The sequence below is a fragment of the Mirounga leonina genome, unplaced genomic scaffold, assembly GCF_011800145.1.
Source record: "Mirounga leonina isolate KUSES-001 unplaced genomic scaffold, KU_Mleo_1.0 Mir_97, whole genome shotgun sequence".
NCBI classification, from domain to species: Eukaryota; Metazoa; Chordata; class Mammalia; order Carnivora; family Phocidae; genus Mirounga; species Mirounga leonina.
The window spans coordinates 1,972,826-1,986,840 of NW_023270889.1; the positions used below are offsets into that span (position 1 = coordinate 1,972,826).

At 38.0% G+C, this 14,015-nt stretch overlaps 1 protein-coding gene across 4 annotated transcripts in view; it reads right to left on the minus strand.

Annotated features, from left to right (window-relative positions):
• Positions 1-14,015, minus strand: part of LOC118006555 (ran-binding protein 3-like) — a 263,048-nt gene that overhangs the window by 32,470 nt on the left and 216,563 nt on the right. Inside the window, exon 1 of one of the 4 annotated variants that reach the window (XM_034999265.1) lies at positions 11,226-11,760. The exons of 2 other annotated variants lie outside the window; for them this stretch is intronic. In XM_034999265.1, the coding sequence (XP_034855156.1) occupies positions 11,226-11,316 (91 nt within the window). In that variant the 5' untranslated portion in view covers positions 11,317-11,760. Of the gene's footprint in view, positions 1-11,225; positions 11,761-14,015 lie in introns of those variants that run through there. One more of the 4 variants, XM_034999263.1, reaches the window with a different exon arrangement.

Here is a 14,015-nt window from a genome sequence, read left to right on the forward strand (position 1 = left end):
CTCTGTATATTTGTAGCTAGAGTTGTTTTCTACAAGTCCCTCAAAATCTACTTTGCTTCATCCTACTATCAAAACAATCACGTCTACTAATTCACTTTAGCTTTTTCAATTTTCAGAAAGAAAAATGGCAAATAATACCAAAACATTAATCCATACTTGAGAATGAAGTTCTTTGGTCTTGCTGGACAAAGAGCTCCTCATAATCGGTAGCGTCAGTATGAGTCTTACCCATGCTCAGTTTATAAAAACACATACGCGCACAAATCTTTATCTGCGACTCCTTTTCTCTGCAAGACAGACAGCCCTAGACCAAAAATGTCCATTTCCAACAAGAAGGCGCTCTCCCTGCTTAATTCTTTCCTCTCCAGATGGTCACATACCTTCTTCATGAATTACCTCCTTTTATCAAAACAAGAAACATTGGTGCCCATTATTTAAACCAGTCATTACAGATGCCTACCTGAGAGGGACAATCAAGTTACTGAGCTATAGTGTCTGGAAGTCTGGTAGTTTCTCTGCATCTGCTGACGGAAAGGAATTTGTGTCCCGTTAGCCTTGGGTTCTTTTTGGACCTGAAGCCCATCCTGCAGTGATACAGGCCACTTACCAAAATCTCTTTCTTCTCTCTCCTGTTTAAATATATAGGTCCGTTTTCATTTCCTCAGTTAGAGTTTAACTCCTATCTCCTTCTGGCTCAACACACAGATGCATGTTTCATGCTCTTTTGACGTGGCTTTAGTTAGTATCAAAAGCCACCTTCAGACTATCATCTTTTGCCAGTAGTCTAGATCTTACTCCTATGACCTCGTGCTTACTTATTGGCGAGTCATCTGATCATTGGGTAGAAGGAATGCAGCTTCTTACCGAACACTGGTATTTACTGCATTTTGAATCCTGACTTTCGGATATCATGCTAATTTTACCAACAGGTTTCATTAAAAAGCACTCAGGTGTGAAACTTACTTTACCTAAATGTTAAGATTTCAAGTTAATGATTTAATGTAATAGTTGAGCCAGCACTTTGAATAGAGTCCTCAGTTTAAATAAAAAAACGAATGATAATAATGACAATTCTTTAGCCCCTTTTTAATTTGGAGTTTTCGATACCTCTTGTGTATTTTGTTAAAACTCAAATCATCTCTCCAAGGCCATATCGGCCCAGTTCCAAAAGTGGTACATTGCTATCTTTCACACTTTATGCAGTGTAAGACATGGAGACCGTGCAGGTACTTAGATTTAAGTGAAAACTGCAGCCCAGTAAGCAGAACAACTTGCTCTGGGCTGCTATGTCTGCACCATACTGCTGCATTTTCTTTCTGTTTGGTTTAGGGTCAACTACACCCTTTTGGGAGACAGCTGGATGTGGTGAGCAGTTTATATAGGAATTGATTGGTGACTTCAATAACAACACATTTTAAACTGAACCACAAACTGATTCATGGGCCAGCCATCACTCAGATCATGTGCAGGTACTTAGTGGAGCATCTATCTTGTGCCCCCATTAGGAGGAAGTGAACATGTGTTAAAGCATGTTCTTGGGTTGGGGTCTTGGCTCAAGACCCCAATTGTGAGGTCTTGATGTTCCCTACCTCACGGGACTTTCATAAAGAAATGAGCTAACACATGCAAAGTGCTTAAAACAGTGCCTGACACATACAAAATGTGATTTGTTTATAGGTGACACCTGAGCACTGTGCTTGGTTCCTGGTATAAACCCAGGTAACTGCTCCCCAAGAGCTTGTACAACACAATTGAGGAGGCAACATCCAAATGACTGAAAGAATTAGGGGCACATCACAGTATCTTAGTTTTGAAAGGGATCTGATAGGTCTCCTAGGAGAACTTACCATCTGAGGTGTCTGCAGCATCCTCAGTAGATGGCCTTCTGTAACACAGCCTCGTGGTTAGAATGTATGCTGTTGGCAGGGCTTCCAGCCCATGTGAAGCAGCACCCTATGAGCTACCTGTGTGCCGGGCTCACGGTCCTTCATCCCATAGGCTCAGCCTCTTGTCTTCACCCTCAAAATGTGCAATTTCAGATTCATCTGTGTGGTTACGTGTATCAGTAATTCATTCCTTTCTACTACTGGGTAGTATTCTACTCTATGGACATACCACAGTTTGTGTCCATTTACCTGCTTATGTACATTTGGGTTGTTCACATGTTGGAGCGCATAGGTATAACATCTGCTATGAACATTCTTCTGCAAGCTTTTTGTGGACATATCATGTCCATTTCTCTTGGGAAAATACCTAAGAATGTAACTGAGTATCATAAGGTAGGCACAGATTTAACTATATATAAAAGAAACTGCCAGACTATTTTCTAAAGTGGTCATACCACTTCACAACAGTAAATGGGAGTTCTGGTTGCTCCACGTTCTCCAAAACACAGTATCATTGGTGTTTTTAATTTTAGCCATTCTGGTGGATGTAAAGTGATATCTCATAGTGTTTTTAATTTGCATTCCCTGATGACTAATTATGTTGAGCATTTTTTGATGTGCTTATTGAACCTTTGTATATCCTTTTTCTAAAGTGTCTGCCAGATCATTTGCCTATTTTTAAATGAAATTGTTTATATTGAGTTCTTTACATATTCTGATTGCAAGCTTTTTTTCAGATCTATATATCACATATACATATTCTTTTTTCCTTTTTTTAAAAAAATATTTTATTTATTTATTTGAGAGAGACAGAGAAAGCAAGGGAGAGCATGAGCAAGAAGGAGAAGGAGAAGTAGGCTCCCTACGGATCAGGGAGCCCAACGGGGGGCTCCATACCAGGACCCTGGGATCATGACCCAAGCCAAAGGCAGATGCTTAATCGACTGAGGCACCCTCACTCTTCTCTTTTCTTGTATTAATGCTGTCTTTTAAACAACAACAATTTTTTATGTTGATAGTCTAGTTTACTTATTTTTTGTGCCTAAAAATTACCTATTCCAATTTTGTGAAAATATTTTCCTGTTTTCCTCTAGCAGCTTTATGGACTAAGCTTTTGTATTTTCATATTTCATCTCAAATTAATTTTTGTGTGAGGAGGATAATGAGGTCCATTTTTAGTCACATGTTTAGCCATTTGTTTCAGAGCTATTACAAAAAATATTACCTTTTCCTTTTTTGAATTATCTTGGTATCTTTTCAAAAATCAATTGGCCAAAAATAAATGAGTCAATTTCTGGGCTCCCTCTTCTGTTTCAATAATCAATTTTCTATCTTTATACCAATATTACACCATTTTGATTATTATAGCTTGAAATCCAAAGCATAAGTTGTCAACATTGTTCTTCTTTTCATTTAGTTCTTTTAGGTTCTTTGCATTTCCTTATAAATTTTAAATTAGCAGGGCACCTGGGTGGCTCAGTTGTTAAGCATCTGTCTTTGGCTCAGGTCATGGTCCCAGAGTCCTGGGATTGAGCCCCACATCGGGCTCCCTGCCAGCAGGAAGCCTGCTTCTCCCTCTCCCACTCTCTCTGCTTGTGTTCCCTTTCTAGCTATGTCTCTGTCAAATAAATAAATAACATCTTTTAAAAATAAATTTTAAATTAGCTTGTTAATGAAAAAGAAAAGAGTCTGCTGGAATTTTGATTGAGATGGCCTTGACTCTGTAAATCAATTTGAGGAAGATTGGTATCTTAATAATATTGAGCCTTCCAATTTGTGTATTTAGTTTAATCTTCTTTAACTTCTCTCTGCAATGTTTATTTGTTTTAAGTGTACAGGTCTTGCACATATTTTATTAAATTAATCCTTACGTTTTTTTAATAAAAAAGTTACTACTAAAAGAATACTTAAAATTTTTCAATTTCCAATTATTCTTTGCTAATATATAGAAATACAATTTTTTTCTTGTATATTGACTTTGTATGCTGTTATCCTGTGACCTTGGTAAACTCATTTATTAGTTCTAGTATTTTTTCTTTTAGTAGATTCCTAAAGGTTTTTCTATACCGACTATCATTCATCTGTGAATATAGTTTTAACTCTTCTTTCTGATATTTAAGACTTTTATTTCTCTTACTTAACCTATTACACTGGCTAGAACCTTCAGTCTTATTCCATAATGCTGAATAGAAATGATTATAATGGACATCCTTGTTTTCTTCCCAATCTTAGTAGGAAAGTGTTAAGTCTTTCATTGATAGTGAAAGTACTATGTTAGCTGTCAGTTCTTTGAAAACATTCTTTATCAGGCTGAGGAAGTTCCCTTCTATTTTAATTCCTTTTAGATTTTTTACATGAGTGGCTGTTGAATTTGTGGGGGGGGCATCTTTCTGGCACAGTATTAATCATAATATTCCTTTATCATCCTCCTAATGGCCATAGGATCTATAATGACACTATCATTTCTGATATTGGTAATGCTTTGTTTCTTTTTTATGGAAATTAGGAGTTTATTAATTTTATTAATGTTTTCAAAGAAATAACTTTTGGGAATCAGAGATGAGAAGGATATTTCTTTCTAGTTTTGGTTTTAGGAATAAGAAAAATGAAGGTTTATTTTGTTTTGTTTTTGTTTTTTTAAGTCCAAATTCAGAAATGTAATTAGGGATGAATTTGGGCAGCATGGCTTTAAAATAATTTTGGTAAAATACACATGCCATAAAATTTAGCATCTTAATCATTTTTAAGTGCACAGTTCAATAGTGCTAACTGCATTCACATGTTTGTGCAGTCAATCTCTAGAACCTATCCATCTTGCAATACTGAAACTCCATACCATTAAACAATAACTCCCTAGTCACCCTCCCAGCCCCTGGCAACTGCCATTCTTTCTGTCTCCATGAATGACTACTCTAGCAATCTCATATTAGTGGAATCATATAGTATTTATCTTTTCACGACTTGCTTGTTTCATTTGGCATGATGTCCTCAAGATTTATCCATGTTATAGAATGTGTCAGAATTTCCTTTCTTTTTAAGGCTGAATAATATTTTATTGTATGTATATACCACATTATGTTGCATTTGTCAATGGACAGATAGGTTGCTTCCACCTTTTGGCTTTTGTGAATAATGCTGCTATGAGCATTGGTGTGCACGTATCTGTCTGAGTCCCTGCTGTCACTTCTTTTGGGTATACACCCAGAAGTAGAATTGCTGGGTCACATGATCATTCTATTTTTAGTTCTTGAGGAACTGCCATACTGTTTTCCACAGCAGATGCACCATTTTGCATTCCCACCAACAGTGCATAAGGGTTCTAATTTCTCCACATTTTTGCCAACACTTGTTATCTTCTGGTGTTTTTTTTTCTTTTGATGGTAGCCATCCTAATGACCGTGAGGTGGGAAAATGAAGTTTAAGCCATTACATATATTTTCCAAATCCTTATATATGTTTCATCTATTAAGGAGGTTTTAATGGAAAGGATTCCTGTACTGGGTGAGAGCTTGAATATGATCAAATCTAATAGAATATGAACTTTCTCCTTTCTAATTATTTTAAAGTGGTCTATATTTGTTTCCATCAATCTGTGCCTTTAAATGCGAGTAAAATGGTTTTGCAGATAGAACAAAACTCATTCTAGCCTCCTTGAGGCTCCCTTTGGTGGAAGAAAAACAGAAATATGTGTATGTCTTCTTCTTTGATCCTTGTTCATTTAGACATGTATCACCCAAAAGATGTCATGTTGTCTAGGCCGTATCACAGTTTTAGAATCACAGAAAGGAAAGCCAATACAAATCTATTTTGAGAAGCAAAATATACATATTTCACATTATCTTTTCATATTGGAGGCATTATTTCATTATTTGCCACTACTGGGCTCCCTTTCTCATGGTCGTGTCTTCAATCCTTAGCACTTAAATTTTGTAGGTGTTCTAAATTAAGTACATTCATAAATGTTTACAGAATATATTGAAGGGAAATAGTACATTTGCAGCAGTCTAATTATATGGTTTAGATTCAGAGCAAATTAGATCACACAGTAACTAGGCCCCACTTAACCTTTATATTTATCTTTACTAAGTTCAAAGGTAAATTAAATGCCTTCTGAAACCCTCAAGAGGAGTGTGGCTAAAATACAAAGAATGAGGATGAATGCAGCAAAGTCTGAACATTATAGAATCAAATCACTTTTTCTTTCACCCAAAATGTTGAAAAAGTATCATTAGCTGAGTTTTTATTACAGAATTCCTCTTAAAAAACACATGATAGAAAACAAGCCTGGGAGAAAAACATCTTTGCATTTCTGGTGTTTAATACAGCATCCAGCACTTGGTAAAAACTGCATTAAATAAGTAAATGGTTGAAGGCCTTAATCTATGTTTCTTGACTTTCAGGAACCTGTCCTGACATTAAGGACAGAATTCATCCAGAAAATCATGGCCAAAGTGTGATGTAATAAAGAATAGGTCTGGTTTTTGTTCTCTATTCCTTGCACAGAGCTTCAAAACCATTTGAATTTCCTGACTGAGAGTCAGGTGTCTGTTTTGCTAATGAGGTGACTCCAGGGAGGGGCTGGCCACACTAAAAAGACCAAGCAAGTATAGAGTTGGAACTTCTAGCCCTACTTCCTACCCCCAACCTGGGGGAGAGAAGGGAGAGAGACTGGAAATTGAGTTCAATCATAGTTAATGATTTAATCAATTACATCTGTGTAATGAAATCACATATGAAAACTCTGGACACCCATGCTTACTGGAACTTCCTAGTTGGTGATCTTACTGATGTCCTGGGAGAGTGGTAGACCCAGACTCCATGGGGACAGAACTCCTGTGCTCAGAACCCCCCCACACCTTGCCTTATGTATCTCTTCAGTTGGCTGTTCATTTGTATCCTTTATAATAAAATGCTATAGATCTTTCTTGGATTCTATGAATCATTCTAGCAAATTTTCAAACCTGGGAGAGTTGTGGGATGACTTGCATTTGTAATCATCCAGGCACAAATGCAGATGGCCTGGAGACACCTGAAGTTTTGTAGCTGGCATTTGAAATTGTCAGTCTCATGAGACTGAGCCTGTAAGTTTTGGAATCTTCACTAACTCTGGATAATGTCAGAATTGAATTAAATTGTAGCACACCTAGTTGGTGTCAGAACAAACAAAATCAGAAGGAATCCTAATGCAGCTTGACTGTTTGCAGAGAAGTTACTTTGATATGGATCAATGGAAAAAATTAAACACTATAACACTAGGAAACATGGATTTTATGAGACAGCTATATATAGCAGAAAGCACATTGAACGTAGGCCTTAATAACTATATAGCCTTGGAAAAATCACTTGACTTTGAGGATTCCCAGTTTCCACATCTTTGAAATTGAGGATAATGATGCCTACCTATAATGGTTAATTTTATGTGTCAACTTGGCTGCACCACAGTGCTGGATATTTGGTTAAACATTATTCTGGATGTTTTTGTGAGGGTGCTTTTGAATAAAATTTACATTCAAACTGGTGGACTATGAGTAAAGCAGATTGCCCTCTAGAATGTTGGTGGGCCTCATCCAATCAGCTGAAGGTCTGGATATAACAAAAGACTGACCTGCCCTGAGCAAGAGGGAATTCTGCCAACAGAGTGCTTTCAGATTTTAACTGCAACATTGGTCCGCTCTTTGCCTGGGACTCCAGCCTGATAGCCCACACAGAGGATTTTGGACTTGTCAGTTTCCCTAATTGTGTGAGGCAATATCTTAAAATAAATTTCTTTTTTTTTTAATTTTTAAAGACTATTTATTTGAGAGAGAGAGAGATCAAGCATGCAAGTGGGGGCAGGGACAGGGGAGAGGGAGAGAATCTCAAGCAAATGCCACACCAAGCTCAGAGCCCCACACGGGGCTTGATCCTGGACCCTGAGATCATGACCTGAGCTGAAATTAAGAGTCAGATGCTCAACCAACTGAGCGACCCAGGTTTTATTTATTTAAAATAAATTTCTATCTTTATCTCTATCTCTGTCTCTATCTCTATCTATCTACACACACACACACACACACATCCCCCATAGATTCTGTTTCTTTGGAGAATCTTGACTAATATACCACCTCACCTGATATTGTAAGAATTAAATGAGGTGTCACGTATTGAAAATTTTGTAATTTTTAAAGCATTTTAGAAATCTACTTTGTAAATTTTAAAGTATACAGCATTATAAAACATAAATATGGTGAAGTTTGCCTAGTACCTGAATGTAATGCGTACTGAACGTTGTTGAGGTTTTTGCAGACACATGTTAATGTTGACAAATGTGGTCTCAGATCAGAGTTATAGATCAGCAGATTTGAACTCTCACAGAAGAAGCTATCAGACAGCAACAAGTAGAGAGAGGAGCCTCCTGGACTACTATTCTGGACTCTAGAGCATCTGTTGCTGTAGCAGGTAAACACTGTGTGGACTGGAAACCACGGCTTAGTTGGTTTGATTCAACTCATGTACCCGGTGACTGGCACAGTGCTTTGCATAGTCATTGTTCAGATAGTTGCTAAAGAACAAGTGACTTTTATGTAAGTGATCACCCAAAAAGTACAGCTTTACAACAACAAGCACTTCAACATATAGTGTGGAGGACTAGAAAGTATGTATGTGTTGAATCTGGTTGTGCCCTCGGAAGAGTTAAATGCCAATTAATCACGTCCATATGTTAAGTTAAAAAGCTGGAACCTTGGTGTGGCTGAGGGTAGGCCAAAGCCACAGACTCAGAATGCCTCAGTGAATAAATCCACAGGCAGACCTCACTCTCTGAAACTAACGGCTTTGCTTTCTTGGACCTTTGCTGAAGTTTGTATAATAGCAAGGTGCAAATATAGCTTGGAGGATACTACACTCAATGAATACTTTTCAACTCCCGAACAGTAAGTAGAATGCTATTTAGCAGCATAGCAAACACTGCCCAGTGTCACTTGTCAATTCAGATCTCTAGATGACAGTCCTTGTAGCAGTCAGTGGCCGGTCTGGATTGCATTAACATGCTTTTCAACTTTATGGATTGTGGTTTATGTGGGCTGATATTTTGAGACTCGGTTGTGGAAGAATACGGTTGCTTTCAAAACATTCTAGGCAAAAGCTTCAGCCTGAGAAAAGAAACCAGACTTCTTGTCTTGTTGGTATTTTGGGAAGTATGTCATCATAATGATTTTTCCAGTGTCCTCTGGATATGGCCAATAAGAGGAGAGAATATTAAGACAGCCTGCCTTCAGTGAAAACAACAGTGAGATAGTATTTCCACTTATAAAATTGGGAAAAGCTTTTAAAAATATTACCCAGTATTACTGAGAATATACCCCTAAACTTCTAATTGGAGGACCAATTGGCAAAAAAACCAAAAAAGCCAAAAAACCCACAAAATCTTAAAAACATACATATCCTTTGGCTTCACAGTTCTACCACTAAGAATGTATCCAAGAAAATAATCTTATCTCTGCAATGATTTATGTGAAACACAGTGTTGTTTGTATTGGTGAAAAAATAGAAATAAAGTGTCTCATCATAGAGAACTGTCTGAGGAATTTTGCTACCTACATTTAAAGGAATAGTATACAACTGTTAAAAATAAGGTTGTAGAAGAATTTATGACATGGAAATCTGTTCATAATCAATTATTAAATTAAAAAGCAGTTTACAAAACAACTATATATAAAATAACTATTTGTATATGTATTTATTTGTAATGTATATGAATATACATTAAAATGTTAATAGCAACTATCTTTGGCTGATGATTTTTACCATCTCCTTAATTCTCCCCCTGGCAAATTTTATATAATAAATATTATACTAGCAATAGAGGGGGGAGGTCACTTTAAGCATTTAAAACAAAATGAAAAGCCAACAAAAACCTATGATGAATTAGAGTTTACTAACAGAAGGGTAAAAATTTTACAGCGCTATAATTGAACCCTGGCACAGTCCGGGACTTGACATGCTAAGGCAGTTAGTTTAAAATAATTTAGAGAAGCCCTGATGATACAGAATGGTCTTACAAGTTTTTGCTGTTTCCATTTCTTATAAAGTATTTTCTACCCACACTGTGCCAAGCCTTGTACAGCATGAAGTCCAGAATAATGCAGGGAGGTGGCCTGACATTGTCTTGCAAATGTCAGCACAAAGATCCACCTTGGCAATGGGAGGTTTCAGCCCATGAGCCAATACTTTCCAGGCCACTAAAATCTAAAACTGTGTCTATGGAAAAGTAAATAAAGAGCTGGTAGCCTAGATCCATACACAGACAGATCCATCAGTGGTTATTGAGGGCAAGTTAGAAATGTCTGGGACCAATCCTTAGCCTCTGGGGAGTGACAATGTCATCTGTGACAGAACCCTGCCTTTTTCTCAAGTGTCCTTTGCTGTCCATGACAGAATGGATTGGAGGAATCATCTGGTCTATTCATGTCCACCCTCTGCCACTACTCGATGCAGCTGGGTAGTAGATTTGAAATTTTAAAAAGACTGATGGTGAAAATGGGACTGCCAGATAGATAGTTGAGTCTGAATGAGGACCCAGCATGTGAAATGTGACACTTTTCCCTGTCTGTCTCCAGCTCTTCCTACATCCTAACAGGAAGAGTCAAAAATATATTTATTTTTCCCACAAATGAATGAGTCAGAGACCTGGGCAAAAATGAGGTTTAAACTTGAAATCCCAAAGCGAGCCATCAGTGACAGGACAGGGAAGATAGTTCCAGGCTCACTTAAAGCTACTCTCAGCAGATTCCCCCAGTAGCTGATGCCGCCTTGCCTGGATGGACGTTTTGAATTACGCAAGTCTAGCATACTCTAGAAAAATGACAGTGGCCTGAAGTTTAAGCCCATAAGCTGCAGAATGACAAGTCCAAGAAATATGCATTCTTGATAGTCTCCCATAGTCCTTTAATCTTTTTTTTTTTTAAAGATTTTATTTATTTGACAGAGAGAGACACAGCCAGAGAGGGAACACAAGCAGGGGGAGTGGGGGAGGGAGAAGCAGGCTTCCCGTAGAGCGAGAAGCCCGACGTGGGGCTCCATCCCAGGACCCTGGGATCATGACCCGAGCGAAGGCAGACGCTTAACTACTGAGCCACCCAGGCGCGCCTCCCATAGTCCTTTAAAAACCAATAGTGAATCCAAGCGAACTCACCCTTATGCATCACTAGTATATCTATTCTCAGAGTTAAAAAAATCAAAGATCATAAAGCATTTCACAACCAGAGATTCCCCAGGTACTTCCCCAGCTTACCATTCTTCCTGGAATGCGAATGGCTGGGAGATCACCGAACACACAGCCCATTAGCCTGGCTGACTCACCTTGCTGTCGCTGGTCTTCTGGAAGCTTCAGTTTACAGGTGTACAAACTGTTAAACAGGTGGCTTCTGCCTTTTCTTTGTATGGTAGACATGGTGGTGGCAATATGGCTGTGACTCCAGTCTCACTAAGGCATTTCCTTCCCTTGGTCAGTCACCTAAAATGGTCCTCACCAGACACCCAGAGCCACAGAGGTACATGCAGATCCTGTCCGTGAGTGTAAAACATTTACCTCTCTAATAAACTTCCAAGCGCTTCCAAGTCATGATTCTTGAAATAAATATTTACCAGTATAACCTCCCCTACAAATAAAGATGCCAATTCGTTTGGATAAAAACACAACTTAATTCTTCTTTCATTTCAAAGCACTTTGAAGCTTCCCGCCCCCCTCCTCCCCCAGGGTAAAATGCTACAAAATAACTATTTCTAACCAATTACCGTTTTGGCAATTTTTGACTCATCTGCTGACATGAAACCTAATGCCTCTGGTATTTAGAGAGGACTGCTAGAGTAATAGACACAAAATTTTAAAAGTGCTGCTGAGTTAAATCAAGTGATTTCTAAGCCTGGTCTGAGTTACCCTCCGTGACAGCTGAAAGTGAACAGTTCTTAAGGGAAGCTGAAGGAGGAGGAGCCGAGTGAGCTAGGCTGATTAGCATAAAGAGGCAGGCAAGAAATGGCATTGGAGTTGCTTTGAATAATAGTGACCAAAGCAGGGATTCTAAAAAGATGCCCTGATGTTACAGTAATCACATATCTAACTTCTGCTACTTTGTAATTAAAACAAAAGCTCAGAGCAGGGGTTTATACTGCATGGATATTCATTTGCACATGCAACATCTAAAGGATATCATCGGAACGGGTAATGAGCTCATGGAAATATACTGCTGGAACTTTCAGTTTCTGTAAACACCTCTGAGTCTTCAGAAGGGAGCAGTTCTAGGGCAGCCTGCCTGCCAACGCAACTATTTGGAGTTCTGGAAGACAAATAAACACATGAAACATTATCTTCCCAGAAATCTACCTCTGTTTCCCCTTAGACTCTCTATTTCCACTTCTAGGTCATAAAACAAAGCTTTTTCCAGGGTTTTCCTGTGCTGAAATAGCATATTTCATTGAAATATTCATTGAAATAATATTTAATTATTGTTTAAAAAACAAACCCTGAACACCTTTCATTTAACTGGGAACCCTGCTACCTCTGAAGTTGTAATGAATGCTAGTAGATCCTGCCCTTTAAGATTCACAGCTCTGTAGATTCTGAATGGAGGTGGTGGGCTGGGACAAAGGAGAAAGGCAGAGTATTCAGCCTCAAAGTCTGGGTGCTGCAGCTTCCTGGGCATATTGGAAATTGGTGCTAAACCTGACACCTTAACTAGGTTACCCCCTAGCCAGATCTGGGTGCATCCTCCTTCTACTTTGACACAGTTAACAACAATTTCCCAAGCATACTCTGAGTTATGAAAACTCTTATGATCTGTGTGATTGCTCTTTCACAATTACTATTATTTATTAAACTGTTTTCATCATTTTAATAGTTTACCTATTGCAGTTTTAGGTCTCTCACAGTGCAACAGGTTATAGAAGTATGTAGCTGCTTGGAAAGAGATTGCTGTTACTAGAGAACCATAGTTTCTGCTTTAATGGTTGGCATTTATCTCCTACAGTCATGGTGGAAGGCTGGTGAAGGCATAAAGCTATTGATATTCTATCAAGTTGTGGACCTCACTAATAAGCCTATTATTATATAGGTAAGTCAAATAACCCACAAAATTGTAAGCCAGCCCTTGAGAGAAATGGATTCTTAAAAAAAAGTTTTATAGTGAGAAATTTAAAACATATATGTGAGTAGGTAGAAAGAATAGCATAAAAAGTCCTGTGCACCATCACTTGGATTCAATCATTATCAGCTCATGGTCAATCTTATTTCAAATCTGTCTCATCACAGCTACTCCTGCCCCCTACCCCACCACTGGATTTGAAGCTTCCCAGAGATTGTTGCATTCGTAAATATTACAATAAGTATTTAAATGCGAGGACTTTGAAAAACAGAGCCATAATGAAATTGTCAGCCTTTTAATATTTAAACACAATTCCTTAATGTAATGGAATATTCAGGTGGTGTTCTTATTTTCCTGATGTCCCATAATTTAAAAACAAATTTACATTTTGTTCAAATTGGGACCCCAATGTCCACACACTGTCTTTAGTTGATATGTGTCATAAGTCTTTTTCATTCTGTAGGTTTCTCTCTGAGAGAAAGTGTTGCTTAGAGATTAATATCTACATTTACCCTGATTTATGTCTGATTTTTCAAGGAAGCCCCTAGGTGCCTCCATTTTCCTTATGCATGGATATAAAGCTGAGGAAAAGAAGGGAAAAGGAAAGTCAACTAACCACAGAGGCTAAAACAGACAGCTTTCTAGCCCTGGCACTCCATTAGTGTACTGTGTAACCTTGAACCAAGTACTTAACATCCCTGAGTTTGTGTCTTCATTTGTCAAATGAAACAAACTTCTAGTAAGCAATGCAAGAAATTATTCAACACTCATTCTGTGAATATAAAGACCTGAGAAAGGAGAAAGAAATAGATTTAAACCTAAAAATATGAGTAGGATTTGGGAGTGCATTTGAAAATCTAAGCCCTCGATTTTTAAACCTGGTGAGTAACTACTCTGGGAATGTCATAAAGATAGATTCCTGGGCCCCAACTGCAGAGTCGGAGGTATGGGGTGGTGTCTGAAATTAGATAGATAGATAGATAGATAGATAGATAGATAGATAGATAGATAG